Below are 16,517 nucleotides of genomic sequence, written 5' to 3'. Positions count from 1 at the left end.
CCAAACAAATGTATTTCCAAAGTTTGGAATTTGTCGGCAGATATTTTTCAAAACACAATTGTTGAGAACTGAAGCAGAGCAAATATCTCTGGAGTAAAAGAACATGGGAGTGCAAAGTCTTTTAAGACACACACCCACATCCACACCCACACATACACTGCCTTCACACCAAAAATAATAAATAAAAACATGGGTAGTGCTATTCATAATGATGGCTGCCAAGCACTGTGAGATCCTGCAATTTATAAAAACAAGCAACATCCCCACTCACCCTCAAAGTGCATGTGAAAAATGTCAAACCTAAGAACAGCACCATGAACTTTCACCTAGATCCAGCAATGGAAGCAGTTTTTAATGGTGTGTTTTCCTTTGCCTGCATACACACACATATCAAATAAGTGGTCAACGTTACAGAGTTTTCGTCTTAATTGCCTCCTCTCTTGTCTGGAGATGAATCATGCCAAATATATCATGTCGTATCTTTCTCCACAGTCGAATCTGCCAGATGACATCTTCGAAAGTGGAAAGGCAGCAGAGGAGAAAAGGCCACTGTCCCTCAGCTTTAGTGATCTGCAGGATGGAGACTGTGTCTTCACCTCCAGCTCAGCCACCTCACCCTCCAGCTCACACTCAGCCCATCCAGAGATCACCATCACCCCTGCTGAGCTCACCCGTGGCAGCCTGTCCTCACAGAATGAAGGTACGGAGGACAGCAGCTCAGCATCTTCCAGGAATTCCCTGGGGGAGGACCAGGAGCCGAAGTCCCATGCCAAGAGTGATATGGTAGAGCTCAGGAAGTCCAGTGTGGCTGCAGGGTCCCGGGCAGAGAGCCTGTTCCTGGAGAATAGTGTTGCCGAGGCTCTCCTGCAGGAATCAGATGAGGCCTCTGAGCTCAAGCCAGTGGAGCTGGACACTTTTGAAGGAAACATCACAAAGCAACTAGTGAAGAGGCTCACCTCAGCCGAGGGGCCCATCGCCACGGAGAAGCTGGTCTTTGAAGGCTCTGTCGGTAGCGAGTCTGAGGCTGGCCGGTCCTTTCTCGATGGCAGCCTGGAAGATGCCTTCCATGGACTCTTCCTGGCATTAGACCCACACAAGGAGCAGTACAAAGAGTTCCGGGATCTGAACCAAGAAGTCACGCACTTGGATGATGTCCTCAAAGTAAGTGCCTTCCTGGAAGGTCTGATTCCGTTTGGGAAAAGGCGTCCTAAACCAGTGCTGTATTTACAATAGCAGGTCTTGTCCTGTCACGGAACCCATGTGTAACTGCTACCTAAGTGGAGGTGATTTTTTTTTTCAATTCCATTCCCACCTATCCATTTTTATTTTCCTGACAACAAATCAGCTTAGCTAAATTGATTAGGAATTGGGTTAAAAACTCTACAGAAGGTCTAGGAATAGAGACATGGCTAAGATCAGGTGGCCTAGACCAACAAGTCATTCTTAGAGACAGGTTCCAGAAAGGAAGAACCTGGGGAGGAGAAGATAAAGAAGACAGGAAAAGTTAGGGTCAGGAGTTCTTGTGCCAAGCAATTTTATTAAGAAGTACAGCATTTTATATATAATTTTCAGTGAAAAAATGGGACAGAATCAACAGAAAACTAATGCAATGAGACGAAGTCGGCGGGAAGCTATTCAACAATATTACACACAGGATATCTCAAGTATATCACAGACTGAGCACACGGTAGCCTTGGGACTGATAACCATAGCCCTTTAGTAGGGAAGTGTTGGGTTCTCAGGATCTGAAGTCACAGTTCCCCCAAGGCCTAGGTCCCAGGCCATCAATGGCCATGCCAAGCACATTCCTCATTTTAAACAGGGAACTGTATTTCTTCTCCATACATCAGGGCCTCAGAGAAAGCCTTGGATCAGCCTGGCCCCCAACAGCAAAGTGTTTGCCATGAAAGCAGGGGACCATCCCCAAAACCCACATAGAAAAAGCTGAGCATGGCTTGAAATCCCAACAATCCCAGAAGCAGGTGGACCCCTGCAGTTTGCCAGCCAGCCAGTCTAGTCTACTCGGTGAGTTCCATGGCAGAGACCCTGACTCAAAACAAGACAGCACTCAAAAACAATGCTAGAGGCTGACCTCTGACCCACCTATGCACACCCTCATGCGTGTGTACACACACGTCCCCCACTGCCTCCACACGCACATCAAGTCTAACTGTGAACTACTGGTGTTCGTTCATCACGGTCCCAAAGATGCTATCAGTTAGGGTCTTTCCAGGGGTGCCAGGGAAACTGGGGAAGTTAAGCCCGAGGTGTGGAGCCATCCTCTCTTCTCACAGTGCCATTTGCTGAGGGTAGTCCCACCTGAACTTGACCCAAATCAGCAAGCTGAGATCTCAAAGGAATCAGTAACAGTTCACCTTTGTTCATGTACTAGAAGCCAGAGAACCACACATTCCAACAAAGACACTTTCATCCAGCTCTAGTTCTCAAACAGGGTCAAGGTGTGAAGGCAGGAGGGAGGGAGCGATGTGCTCCTCCGACAGGGTATCTTAGTGATGATGTCATCACAGCTACATCAGAATGACTCTGTGCCTGGCGTGCTGGTGAGAATTCTTTCTAAATGCAGCATAGGAAGGCAAGACTACATGGCCACTTGTTGAACTTTTGTTCCCCTGCTCTGGTTATATGGTCACATAGGATTCCTCCAATAAATAAACTTGGAATTCACTGCAGCAAGCTGAAAGCCAGCCCATAGGAGGCCCCCTGCCCCCCTGTTAAGATGGTTTCATGTGGTCTTTGCAATGATATCAGGACTTAAGACTTTCTGACCATCTTTCTCTCCATTTGCTCATATTGACCTAGCTCCAGACAAGATTTGTGCCTAGGGCAAATGATAATTTAGGCCTCTGACACTCCAGGTCCTCTGGTTTCACTACAGTTCCATTATAGAAAGAACCTCTGAGAAGCAGGGAAGGACACGTAGAATCTGCTCTCTGTAGGACACATCTCAAAAATATGCACTCAGAGCTCAAGCATGGAGGACACCTGGGTGGTACTCCCCCTTGCCTCCCATCTGCATGATTGACCAGCTTGGCCTCGTAAACAAGAGGTGCTCATTTCAAAGAGCTGAGGCACACGCTGGCCCCACTAAAGAAGGTGCCTGGAAGAAAGACAGTGATGGGCTTTACTCTTCAGTGAGAAGGGTAAGGGTCCAACAGCCTGCCTAAGGCACCGATTAGACGCAGCCCATCAGGATACACTGGGCTCATTATCTGTCCATCTTATAAAACCTTGGTGATCTCAGAATCCTTTCTGGCTCAGCCTGCTCTTGTCCAGTACTGTCCCAACATTGTCTAGTGAAATCCTCATCCACCTGTCTTTTTGCTGGGACCCATGTTCGAAGCCATCATCTTGCTACACAGATGGCTGGCTTAGGAAAGAAGACTCGAAAGACAGGCCAAGTCCACAGCAGTTCCGCTTTTCTCCCTGAGATCAACAGCCTCGTTGGGAGCATAGGTGTGGGGCGAGTGGCTTCCGCAGGACAAAGCTCTCTCTTTTTCTTCCTCCTTCACATTCCTAGGATGCTAAACATCTTGAGGATCAGAGACTCAATGATGCTGCTTTCCCGGACGGAGATCACTGAGGGTGAATGAGACAACCGTGATTTAAAAGACTGAAAGACATTTCCCATGTGCTTCTGTGCCATCCCAAGTGTCTGGGACAGATTCCTGAAAGGCCCTTCCTACCTTGTGCTAAGAATCAGCAAGGGGATCCTCCTAGCTGGACAGAGGACATTTAGTGGATCTTCTTTGCAGGGCTTGTCCTGGTCTGCCCACCTCAAGTCCTCTTGAATATGTGGATATGCTTCTCTCTGTCTCCAGGCCTAGCCACTGGCATTGCCAGACAGCTGTGCTTCCAGTTACATCCTGCAACCTGCTGTAGAAGGAACTTGTCCCCACAATTCCAGGGCCTGGCCAGAGGGGTGATGGGACTTGTTCCTTTCAAGGCAGATGTCCAGGAAACCAGGGCTATTTTCCCATCATGACCAAGTCACTCATTTGTTCCTCTTTGTGCTCAGTGCTCAAGAAAAAAGCATCTTTGAATGGAACATGGCAATTTTCCATGTTTTCTTCCTAGTCAGCCTGGGGCAGGTGTATTTGAGCAGTTTCCTTTTCTGGAATTGGTTTTGTCAGTTCTTTACAGCATACTTTAGACACAGAGCTCCAGGCATGGCACTCTGTGGCAGACACTGTACTCGGCAGCAGAGGCCCGTTCTGGTTAACAGTCAGCAGTGACTCAGTGGCTTTTAAAATTTGTCTGCTGGATTGATTTAAAAATAAAATGTTTTTGAGACCGTCTCACTATATTTAGGCTGGTCTTGAATGCATGAGCTCAAATGGTGCCCTCAGCCCAGCCTCCTGAGTGCCTGGGGCTGCAGGTAAATGCTATGGTGCCTGGTTTGCTCATTCTGTTTTATTTGGTCATGAACACTACACCAAAGGAATATATCACTTCTGTTTCCCAAGATTTTCAGGTTGTCATTTTTTAAAGTTGTGATTGTAGTAATACAACTTAAACATAGTTAGATTCTGCCAATTACCCAGTGACCCCCAGTGACCCAGTGACCCCCCAGTGGCTGACTTACTATTCTTCCTGTGTACTTCTCTCTGGATTCTTTTAGACCAAATCACAACTGTTGTGCCATTTTCTCTGTGGTTGTATTTCTTTTTCTCAAGATAAAGATTTTAAATGCCAACCAAAAATAAAGGCTTGGAAAACTATGAGAAAGTGTCACGTTTCCCACGGCTGCCCCGAGTCCTGCCGGTCCCCCTGGTGTGTTGATGGTCTCCTTGGTACCTTCTACCTTTGCAGTGCAAGCCGGCAGGCGGCCGCAGCAGATCCTCCAGCCTCAGTCTGACGGTTGAGAGTGCGTTAGAAAGCTTTGATTTCCTCAACACCTCTGACTTTGATGAAGAGGAAGAGGACGGGGATGAGGCCTGCCACGTCGGAGGAGGAGCAGACTCCGTGTTTTCAGACACTGAGACTGAGAAAACTGGGTGAGTATGGAGACCACCTGCACTTTCGTTTCTCACATCACAGCTGATACAGTCACCTTCCGTTACTGTCAGGGGCGACCTGGTACACAGCTCCAGGATGACACCATCCTTGCCGTCATGTCCAACCTAACAGGCCACGTGCAACCACATGTGGCCCAGGACAGCAGGAGTGCAGCCCAACACAAAAATCATAAACTTACTGAAGGCATGGCATTATTTTGTGACTTTTGTTAGTATCTAGATTGCATGGTTCTTGAGCATGGACTTTTGTAGATGACAATATTATGCCAAAATGTCAAAAGGTTGGGCTCACCTGCGGGATGACTTGACTTGCGGTTCCTTTTGATTGTCAAATACAGCTTCTAAATATTGTTGACTGATTGGAGGTTGCATAGGGAACACAAGTCCCTTTTATTCCTTAGAAGGAGAAGTATCTGGGTGAGTGTGTGTACATGGGCAAGTGTCGTGTAGAATGACCACACATAGGACATTCTAAATTAGCCAAACCAGGCGGCACCAGACTTGAACCCACCGTCCTGCTGTGCCTCATCCTTCCAAAGCCTTTGATTTGCTGAGCTGTTTTCTCAGAGCCCTTCTCTCTTTCCTTCAGCTCCATCTCCGCATGAGGTGAAAATCACTGGTGTGCCTCCCAAAGCCAGGCTTAAGTTCTCCTAGAATGCAAAGGTGGATGCCTGGCACTCCATTAGATCTGTGTCCCTCCAGGTAGAAAATGTGACACCTTCTGCATCAGGTGTCCTCCCTCAGCCAAGCCAATGTTCTCAGAGCCAAGTCCTGGGCCCACTGTGTGATTCAAATGAAACAAGAGAAACTTAATGGCCAGTAGTCACCTGCTAGGAAAGAGTCCACCAACATGTAACAGAGGAAGGGGTGGTCTCCTCTGGCTTTACCTTCGGTACAACAGAGGACGTAAGAAGGTTTCCAAATTACAGCAAATCTGGCTGCCCAACCTTACAGAGCTGTCAGTGAAGTACTATTATTTTTGGTTTCTATTGTTGCTGAGAGGTTTCCTTTTCCAAAATAAGACCAAGTTTATAGATAGATAAGAACAAAAATTTATTCCTTGAGCAAACTGGGAATAAAAGGAAATAAAATGTAGAAAATATGGTGTTTAATTTATAGTTCTTCATGCTACATTGAAATTTCTTTGGCTTGACTGAATTTGCAAAATATTTCTTCACTTAAACTTTTCTATACACCTGCTAGCTTTTGCTGTTGTATATAAAGATCAGGTAAAGCTCTAAACTGCAGCATTTTAACAAATATATCACCTCTTTCTTACATTCTACAGAACATTGATTTTAAACCCATGTAGTCAAATTGGTCTTGCTGTATGTTATCAGAAGCACTAGGAAGAGGTGTGTGTGTGTGTGTGTGTGTGTGTGTGTGTGTGTGTGTGTGTTTAGGAGAGAGTGCACACCCATTAGAGTGCATGCATGTACATGTATGTGCACATATGTATGAAAGTGTATATGTATATATAGACTGTGTGTGCCTGTATAGTGTGTGCATTGAGAGTGTACATGCATGTACATGCACAAGTGTGTGTGTGAGTGGTGTACATGTGTAGCTGGAGTTTTCCTGCCTGGCCCACAGTCAGGATAAATCTCTGCCACCCGCCAGTCCCACAACTGCTCAAACCTGATCAAGTAAACACAGACACTTATATTGGTTTCAAACTGTATGGCCGTGGCAGGCTTCTTGCTAACTGTTCTTACAGCTTAAATTAATCCATTTCTATTAATCTATACCTTGCCATGTGGCTTGTGACTTACCGGTACTTTACATCTTCCTTGTCCTGATGGCGGCTGGCAGTGTCTCTCTCACCCAGCTTCCTGTTCTCTCAATTCTCCTCTCTGTTAGTCCCGCCTATACTTCCTGCCTGGCCACTGACCAATCAGTGATTTATTCATTGACCAATCAGCAACACATTTGACATACAGACCATCCCACAGCATACATGTTTTAAATATGCGTTGGCTGCCAGTATGCAAGCAAGCTGAGCATGGTTCTTATGTGGAACATGTGCACAGAGGCAAGCATTCAAAACTCCTAAGTTTTCTGTGTGGTTTGTTACCATTGTGGACACTGCAGAGTGTAAGGCAAAAGGCCAAAACCTCTGCCACTGTGTACCTGTGTGCACCAGGCACTCTTAACCGCTGAGCCATCTCTCCAGCCCCCAACCTAGGGATTCACCAGGCACTCTTATCAGCATCCTTGCTACTCAAGCCTTCCATGTATGAAATGACACAATCACCCCTCCCACCTGCGCATATAAAAAATAAAATTGGGGGACAGAGAGGGGGCACAGGGAAAGGGAATGAATGAAAACAAAGTATAATGACACACAGATATGGAGATGCCACAGTGATCCCATTTTTTATATGCTAATCTAAAGAAATTAAATTCAAAAAAAGCAGAAAAATATTTCAAGATATTATTAGGCCAAAATATATACATAATTTAAATGCTAAATTTTGACACAGTTATGAAAAGGATGGTTAGCTATTATAAAGTTTCTGGGTCTTTCTGGGGCTCCCATGATGCCTACCAAAACTTCAGCAGACACCAGCAAGATATCTCAGTGGGCAAAGTTCTTGCTGTATGAGCTTGGCAGTCTGAGTAGACTCCCCGGTACCCACATGTGGATAGACAGATCCAGCTGGACGAAGTTGTCCTCTGACCTCCAAGTGCACACCAGAGCACAGTAACACAGCTTCACAGAGTTAAATGAATGCAACATAAAAGAATGCAACACATCTTTGCATCATTAAACAAATATTCCGCAGTGTAAACAAATTAACAAATCTTAATATTGTACAACAAAGAAGTTCATGGAGATTCATAGACTTTGGGTCTGGTTAATTTTGGTGTATAACAGTTTTGATTTATAAGGATTCTTACAATGAAGGTTATGTTCTAAAAAATCATTTTTAAAAAGAAAAGTCTATATATTCAGAACATAAAATAATCAAATAACCCAGATAAATATAAGACTTATTTGTAAACTTAAAAACTGTAAAATATGGCCAGCCATGGTGGTGCATGCCTTTAATCCCAGTAGTCAGGAGGCAGAGGCAGGTGAGTTTGAGGCTAGCCTAGTCTACAGAATGAGATCCAGGACAGCCAGGACTACACAATGAAACCTTGTCTTGAAAAACCAAAAATAAAGAAATAAAAATAAAACCCATAAAATAAAACAAAATGTACGTCCACTGAAAAAGAATAAACTGCCATAGTGAAATCCACCTGTAATCCCAGCACTTAGGAGGTAGAGACAGGAAATCAGGAACTGGAACTCAAGGCCAACATCAGCTACATGGCAAGTCAGGGCTATGTGAGACCATGTCTCAAAAAGAGCAGGGAAGGAAGAAAATTACTTAACACATGAAATCAAACTTTTTAATGTGTTTCCACGATGATATAACCTCAGATAGTGTGAGCGGGCTTTAAATAGAGCCTGAGAAACAGGACTGAGTTGAGATCTGCATAGCCAGACTCCCCTTCTAGCATCTGACTGTTCACAGCACTGTGTCTGCTCATGGCAGCTTTTCTTTCTTCTTGTCTTCAAGTGGCAATTGGCATGAGGCCAGGTCAAGGCCTGCGAGATCACTCTTTAATGGAATCACTCACAGGAAACCACAAACACAGGACTGTTGAATCCCAGAGAAACTGGCAGACCCCCAGTCTGCAGAGTGGGCAAGTGAGGCGTGTGCAGGATGAGGGCATGGTTCAAAGACTTCCCAGGGAAACTGCTTCACAGAGAGCTCACTGTGCTCAGAAAGCAAGCGGCAGCCTACGTTTGCATACCTGGCGAATGGGCAACGTGGCTGAAATAAGTTGTTCTCAAAGGTATCTCTGCTTTTGAGAGCAACCCAGGGAAGGACAGTGATAAGAACTGAAACCCTGGTTGCTGGGTTCCTCCACCGCTGATGCAATAAACCAAATTAATAAATCCAGATTTAATAAACAGGGCAATGCAAAGCAGAGCACTCCCGGGTGGCTCTCAGGAAGGCAGGAGGCAGAATATGAGAGCACACGTGGCAGATCTATGGGCCGATCTTAAACAGCCGGTAGGCGTGGTCCCGGGCATCTGCGGGGGAGGACCCGCAGATGGGGAGTTTTCTGGAATGGGGCAGGGTCCTGGGAGAGAGAGAGGTAGGACTTCCACCTAATCATCCCAGACTCTTTGAGTAGATGGATGCCAGGGGCTCAGGTGGAGCTTCCACCAGAACGGACAATTTCAGTGGGGACCACATAAACTTGGCCTGCGGTTTGTGCACAGAAAGAAAGAGCTTGTGTTTCACTCACTTTCCTGCTTCACAGTTACAGGTCGGTTCACCCGGAAGCCAGGGGCCACCTTAGCGAAGCTCTGACTGAAGACACAGGCGTAGGGACCAGTGTGGCAGGGAGCCCGCTCCCACTGACCACAGGAAACGAGAGTCTGGACCTCACCATTGTTAAACATCTACAGTACTGCACCCAGCTCGTTCAGGTAGGATGCTTGGCGTGTGGGAGATGGGGGTGCTGACGTGCCAGGAAGGTATACATGGTCTGTGTTTTAGCTTCGCCAAAGAAATGAGAGTCCAGAGGTTAGAGAATGTCCCTGTTTTGATTTGAAGCAAGTCAAAAACTTGACAGACATGTCCATCTTTTTTTTTTTTTCAAGACAGGCTTTCACTGTGTAACAAACAGCCTTGCCTGTCCTAGAATTAGCTCTGTAGACCAGGCTGGCCTTGAACTCACGGAGATCCACCTGCCTCTGCCTCCCGAGTGCTGGGATTAAAGGTGTACACCACCACCATGCTTGTTCACCCTTTCTTAAGCCTGGGTTTTCAATTTCAAGTTAAACCTAGATCTGAAGACTTTAGTGGGTGCCAGGCAGAATATGGTCAATGCTCTCATCCTGAAGGAGAGGGATTGGACAAAGGGAGGCAAAGGTGCCATCTACAGGCGGAGTTGGAAAACAGCGTTAATTAAATAGATATTCATGTGATGTCGAGTTCACTTCCCACCACATATAGCCCTAAGAACAGTGTACTACAGAAGCAGGTCATGTTTCCCCAAATAGCGAATGAGAAAGTTTCTTTTTCTTTAAAACGGTATCATGCAAGCCAGGCTGTCCTCAAGCCCACTACATAGCTGAGACTAGTCTTGAACTCCTGGTCGTCCTGCCACCAGCTCCCCAGTCTGGGATTGCAGGCTGGCTCAGACTAGTAATTCTTGTGAGCAGTGGGAAGGAGCATTCCTCCAGACCATCTCCTCACCACTTAGCTCTCACACTGGACCACCACAGGGCCTTCTTCCTTCTCATTCTCCATTTCAACAGAAATCGAAATGTTTACACCTGAGGTATTGCAGTCCCAAAGCAAATGCTCTGAGGTCTTTTGAAGCAGGAAGGCTGTCAGCTGTCCTGAACAGGACACGTTCCCAGAGGCCTGGATTGAAATACTTCCTCCTTGCCTGGCTGTTTTGCTTCTCACTGCCTTGATCTTCTCCCAGATTGCTTGGGTGTGTGTGGAACAGGATAAGAACACAGAAACAATTGTAATCATAGCTTTACAGAAATCAGCCACTCAGGCTGCAGAAGGAAGAGTGGCATGTCCCTGAGCCAGCTAAAACCAAGTAGCAAGGAGCAGAGTGAGGGAAGGCCAGGAGCTGGGCGGTGCTGGTCACACATTTATGTGAAATATAGAAGAATATGATTTTCCACCATGAATAAAGACACTATCGGAGCATAGAGGCGCACGCCTGTAATCCCAGCACTGGGGGGAGATACATGCAGGAGGATCCGAGTTCAAAACAAGCCTGGGCTACATATCCAAGAAAAGAACCGCCTGATGGGGCAACTGAAACACAGAGGTGATGCCTGCATGTGCCAGGGGAAATGGGCTACCTGTCAAAAGCCTGGCGTCTGGCAGACCTGCACTCTGTTTGAAGATCTGTTGAGTGTAGAGGCTCTTGCTGTAACATGGACAACCAGCCTCACAGAGGCCCTGTTTTCCCTGCTGAGTAAATGTGAATAAATTGAACTAGATATGGTGCTCAGGCCTATGATCCCAGCATTTGGGAGCCTGAGAAAGGAGGATTGCTGCAAGTTTGAGAACAGCCTGGACTACAGAGTCAGACCCCATCTCAAAAAAAAAACAAAACCATAAATCCTTTTTTTTGTTTTGTTTTTTGTTTGTTTTTTGTTTGTTTGTTTGTTTCCTTCTAGCTACTCACTATTCACCAACTGCCGCTATTTACCTGATTAAGATTCTTCCGGGTCTCTAATTACCTTCTCTGACTCCAATAATGTGCTAGGCACACCACCAGCCAGCCTTTGAGAGGTGAAGTGCTCTATGAAACGTAAAAGAGGTCTCTTCCACGGAGGGGTCACATTTTCTCCCAAAGGTTGACTGACACACAGCAGTCAGTGCACTGTCCTCTCTGGCAGGGCCATGAGGGACAGTCCACGTCTCCTGTGGAGCAGATCTGTGCCAGAGAAGCAGTGGGGGTTCATGTTGCACAGGCTGAAAACAAACATACAAGTCGTATTATACAGGCAGAGCAGGTTGTACTTAGGAATATATATGCATATACATATATGTATGTGACCGTTGATGAAAAAAGAGTCATGAATTTGAGAGAACAGAGGGGTATATTGGAGAGTTTGGAAAGAGAAAAGGGAAGGGGAAAATAATGTAATTATAATCTCAAAAGACACAAACACATACACACACACACACACAAAAAGACATGGACTGAAGGAACGAGAATTAGAAACCCCATTTCCCATGTGCTATCATTCCAGAATCAGTTTCCTTATCACTTGGTGTATGATGGAAGAGTTAAAAATTCACATTCTGTGAGTCCATTATAACTTTACTTCGAGGTGTGTGCCCTGCACTTGCTCACAAGGGAGACTTTAGTGTGTAATTGATAGACTTTTGTCTCATTTTGTTTTGTAGCCCAGGCAGCTTTTGAGCTTACCGTGTAGCTGAGGCTGGCCTTGACCTAATCTTCATGCCTCTACTTCCCAGGTATTGGGATTACAGGTGTGCACCACCACACGTGACTAATTGCTAGACCCTGAAGTTTGAGAGTGCCACTTATTTTAGGGTTCAGATGCTCTAGACAGCATGGCATGGCAGTATTATTCTCACCCATAAGCCATGGCCACCGTCTCTGTCGACCAGGTAACCTGGGCAGGTCCCCAAGGGACAAAGAAGGAGCAGAGCCATCAAGCAGCAAGTCACTGAGGTCCTTCCTGTCTCAGACCTTCCTTTCCTGGGACCCTGCACACAAGTGAAATCAATGCCTGCTTATGTGGCCTTAGGCCCGTTCCTTGACCTCTGTTTGCCTCAGGCACACAGAGTTTCCTGTCAACAAAATGGAGATGTCAATAGGAGGCTCCTCATTAGGTCATTGTGAGCTTGTGTGAGCTCACACATGTGCAGAGCTCAGAGTGGCAATGGAGATGTCAATAGGAGGCTCCTCATTAGGTCATTGTGAGCTTGTGTGAGCTCACACATGTGCAGAGCTCAGAGTGGCAATGGAGATGTTAATAGGAGTCTCCTCATTAGGTCACTGTGAGCTTGTGTGAGCTCACACATGTGCAGAGCTCAGTGTGGCTCCAGGTACATAGACAATGCTCTTGGATTACACAGGAAAGGTCTGACTACGAGAATGACTACATAATATGCTCTCAATTTTCAGTTTGGAAAGTCAAGGAGATTGAGATTTACATAGAAGGGCAGAGCTGAGCGTGGAATTTATACCAAAAACCCCAGCACTTGGGGAGCCAAGGCCTGGGGATTATGAGTTTGAGGACAGCCCGAGCTAATCGTCCAGGCCAGTCTGAAACACATGGTAGACCCTGCCTGAAACAAGGAAGGAAGAAAAGTGGGAAATTCACAATAATTAGAAACTCTGCCACTGAGAAAATTCCAGAACATATACATAAGTGAAAAGGGTTGAAAGTGACAAAAACAGGTATCATTTCATGAACTGCAGAGACAGAGGAACATTGTCCGGCTGGGACTAAAGTGTTGCAGAGGTCAGCCTGGGCAACCTCTTTGGGAAGGGCGCAGAGGACAAGGTCACTGCCCTCGACATCATTGAAAGGGCTTTTATTTGTCTTGTCAGCAAATCGTCTTCTCCAGCAAAACCCCCTTTGTGGCACGAAGTCTGCTGGAGAAGCTAGCGAGGCAGGTCCTCGTGATGGAGAAGCTGGCTGCCGTGAGCGATGAGAACCTGGGGAACATCACCTCTGTGGTGGAAGGTAAGTGCGCCACCTGCAGGCCGTCCCTGGAACCAGAGCACCCAGACCCGCGCCGGCTCCCTGGAAGGCAGAGGAGCAGCCTTGTCAGGCAAGCCAGAGGCACACAGCTTTGTCTGTCAAAAGCAGACGAAACGCACACACCGAAATGGCACCCACCTCCAGGCAGAGCTTCTCAGACATTTTCTGTGCCCAAGATGGCCTTTAGGCCAGGTAATCTGGATTGTTCTAAGTAGCACACACGGAGTTGGTAAATCCGACCCCCATGGTGGATGCTGTTGCACCAGAGGTGGAAGAGAATCGGCAAGGACTCCGTAACCTGCAAGGCAGTCTGGCTCTGAGAGCGTCTCAGGCCGAATTCTGGGGGAGCGTGCAAAGTGTGTGAAGACCAGAGGTCAACTTCAGATATCATTCTCTCTCTCCTTTTAAAAAAAGATTTATTTATTTATCATGTACACAGTGTTCTGTCTGCATACATTCCGGCACACCAGCAGAGGGCACCAGATCTCATTTTAGGTGGCTGTGAGCCACCCTGTGGTTGCTGGGAATTGAACTCAGGAAGTCTGGAAGGGCTGCCAGTGCTCTTCACCTCTGAGCCATCTCTCCATATATCATTCTTTAGGAGCCATCCACCTTGGTTTTTGAAACGGGATCTCTCGCTGCCCTGGAGCTCACCAAGTAGCCTAGGCTAGCTGGCCAGCAAACAGCAGAGCTCCTCCTGTCTCTCCCTCCCCAGGACTGCGGTTCCCAGCACTATGTCACCAGCTTTTTAAATGTGGGTCCTGGGGCTCAAACTCGGGTCCTTGTGCTTTCAAGGCAAGCACTTTACCAATTGAGCCGTTCCTCAGCTACAAAAGCAGAACTTGGCATGGGGAAGATGCCCTTGACTTTTTGTGATCTGACCACTGGGCTCTTTTATAAAGGCAAGGGCTTGTCTTTTTCACATCAGCTATAAATGGAAATACAGACTTCTGGGTCATCTGTGACTGAGCCTAAAACTCCCCTGAGGGTCTCCCTGTGGATCTCGGCCTCTACTGTCTATTCCTGCTACAAAAGGCGACCTTGGCAGACGTCTAAAAGGTGGGAGAATGGCAGATACTCGGGCCGCAAGCGACTCGTGTCCCAGGCTCCTCCTGATCACAGCCACCCAGGAGTGTGACTGTGAGCATGCACCATCCACTGCTATATGGTTTGCTCATTCTGGCCTGAGAGCCACAGGGCAGGGAAAAGGCTCCTCCAGCAAACACTGCTGTGTTCCAGCCCTTCCAAGGGCTTCTCCTGAAATCTGCACCGCTGATCCTGTGTGGTTTTGCTATAAAGTCACAGACGATAAGTGTGCTCTCCCCAAGACAGAGCAGCCTTCTGTCTTTGAGAGCAAACAGCTGATCATTCACTGTATTCTCTTTGCTAGCCAGGGTAGAAGGTTTTCCTTTGCACCACCTGCCAATCCCCGAAGAGTCTTGTAGTAGTTCCAACTGAAAACTACAGTCTTCATGGCTGTGGTGATATATCTAATCTCAACTACTCAGGAAACTGAGGCAGGAGGATGGCCAGTTCAAGGCCAGCCTGTGTTATAGAGTGAGATCAAAGCTATCCTGGGCAAGACCATTTTTCAAAATCAATAGTAAAGTGATGGCTGGAGATATAAGTCAGTAGTAGAGCATTCATGGGATCCTAGGATCAATCCCTAGTAACACACACACACACACACACACACACACACACACACACACACACACACACTGGTATGCACCCATGTGCTTGAAGAATGAAAGAAAGAAGGAAGAAAGAAAAGTTGCCTGGGGTTAGACCAGAAGATAGGGAGTTCAAGGTTATCCTTTGTTTGAGGGCCAAACTGGGTTACACAAGACCTAGTCTTTGATAATTAATTAATTATATTAATTAAATATTTAAAAAATAAAAAATACAGTCTGTAAAAAACACAAAAGAAAAGCTACAATGTCCCAGGGGACACCTTGCCCACCCTACCCAAGCAGCCACCTTCACCTGTTCATCAGCATCCCTCTTTTCCAGCCATCCCAGAATTCCACAAAAAGCTGTCCTTACTGTCTTTCTGGACCAAGTGCTGCAGCCCGATCGGGGTCTACCACAGCTCTGCCGACAGAGTGATCAAGCAGCTGGAGGCCAGCTTCGCCCAAACTGTCAACAAAGAATATCCAGGACTGGCAGAACCAGGTACAGACTGCAGTGAGAAGGCTTCCTCCTCCTCCTCCTCCCCTGCAACCTGGGTAGTGGGGGGCACACAAAAAGGCCAGCCTCGAAAAAGAAATACATGCTCTCCAGGGAAGAGATCAGCGAGTCAGCTAGACTACAGAAAGGTGCCAAGCATGCAGGATGCCAGCGGTGACTTTTTTTTTTAAAGGACTGTATTCATTATTTTTTTCTCCTGCTGTGACAAAACGCCAGACAGAAGCTGCTTGTAAAGGAGAGGTATATTCTGGTCCCATCTCAGCAGGTACAGTCCATCCTGGCAGGGAACGCATGGCAATGGAAGCAGGTTGGTCTCAGGTGGAGGGAGCATGTGGCTGGTAACAGATTGGAAGCAGAAATGGGCCGAGTTATAACCCCAAGGCCATGGCAACCAGTTAACCCCTAGGTTCCAATGCTCCCACAGCCTCCCAAACAGCACCACCAGCTGAGGGAGGGCCAAGTTACACTTGAGCCTGAGGGAGCCATTTCACATCCAGTCCACAAGTACTCCATGTCTGTTTTGCTGCTCATGTTTGTACAGTTGTCCCTTGGTGTCTGTGGGTGAATGGTGCTGGAACCTGCCATGCATGACTGAATCTGTGTTTGCTTGCTACATCCCTTGCTTATACCAGTATGGGTTTGTATATGACCTCCACGCTTCCTACTGTATATTCCAGATGACTTATAACACTTGGCTAGGCAAACACCAAGTAAATGGTTGTTAGTTGCATTGCTTGGGGAGTGAGTGCATTTCGAAGTCTCTACATGTTCAGCATAGATGTGCTTTTCCCTGGGTGTTCTTGGTCTGCAGTGGCTTAGGTTCATAGATGTGGGACCCATAGGCACAGAGGTCTGAAAGTAAGCTCTTTCCATGAAAGTGCCTCCGATGCAAAAGTGTCGGATGGTACAATGACTTTTGAAGAGTAGGAGGTTTCTATGGACTCCTAGTCTGTGCCTACAACATGAGCCAGCAATTCTACTCTTAAATACATGAAGAGAAATGGGTTTTT

The 16,517-nt window shown here is 46.8% G+C and overlaps 1 protein-coding gene across 6 annotated transcripts in view; it reads left to right on the top strand.

Moving 5' to 3' along the window:
- The window catches only part of Ripor2 (RHO family interacting cell polarization regulator 2), a 97,033-nt gene that overhangs the window by 62,628 nt on the left and 17,888 nt on the right, over positions 1 to 16,517 (top strand). For 4 of the 6 annotated variants that reach the window (XM_052727279.1, XM_052727278.1, XM_052727276.1 and 1 more), the window contains 5 exons: positions 493 to 1,161; positions 4,831 to 5,015; positions 9,360 to 9,528; positions 13,164 to 13,299; positions 15,331 to 15,492. In XM_052727279.1, the coding sequence (XP_052583239.1) occupies positions 493 to 1,161; positions 4,831 to 5,015; positions 9,360 to 9,528; positions 13,164 to 13,299; positions 15,331 to 15,492 (1,321 nt within the window). Of the gene's footprint in view, positions 1 to 492; positions 1,162 to 3,538; positions 4,740 to 4,830; positions 5,016 to 9,359; positions 9,529 to 13,163; positions 13,300 to 15,330; positions 15,493 to 16,517 lie in introns of those variants that run through there. The other 2 variants (XM_052727281.1, XM_052727280.1) reach the window with 1 other exon arrangement.

The sequence above is a fragment of the Peromyscus californicus genome, unplaced genomic scaffold (genome assembly GCF_007827085.1).
Source record: "Peromyscus californicus insignis strain IS unplaced genomic scaffold, ASM782708v3 Scaffold_8__1_contigs__length_139910024, whole genome shotgun sequence".
In the NCBI taxonomy this organism is placed as follows: Eukaryota; Metazoa; Chordata; class Mammalia; order Rodentia; family Cricetidae; genus Peromyscus; species Peromyscus californicus.
This window is presented reverse-complemented; position numbering and strand designations above follow the sequence as displayed.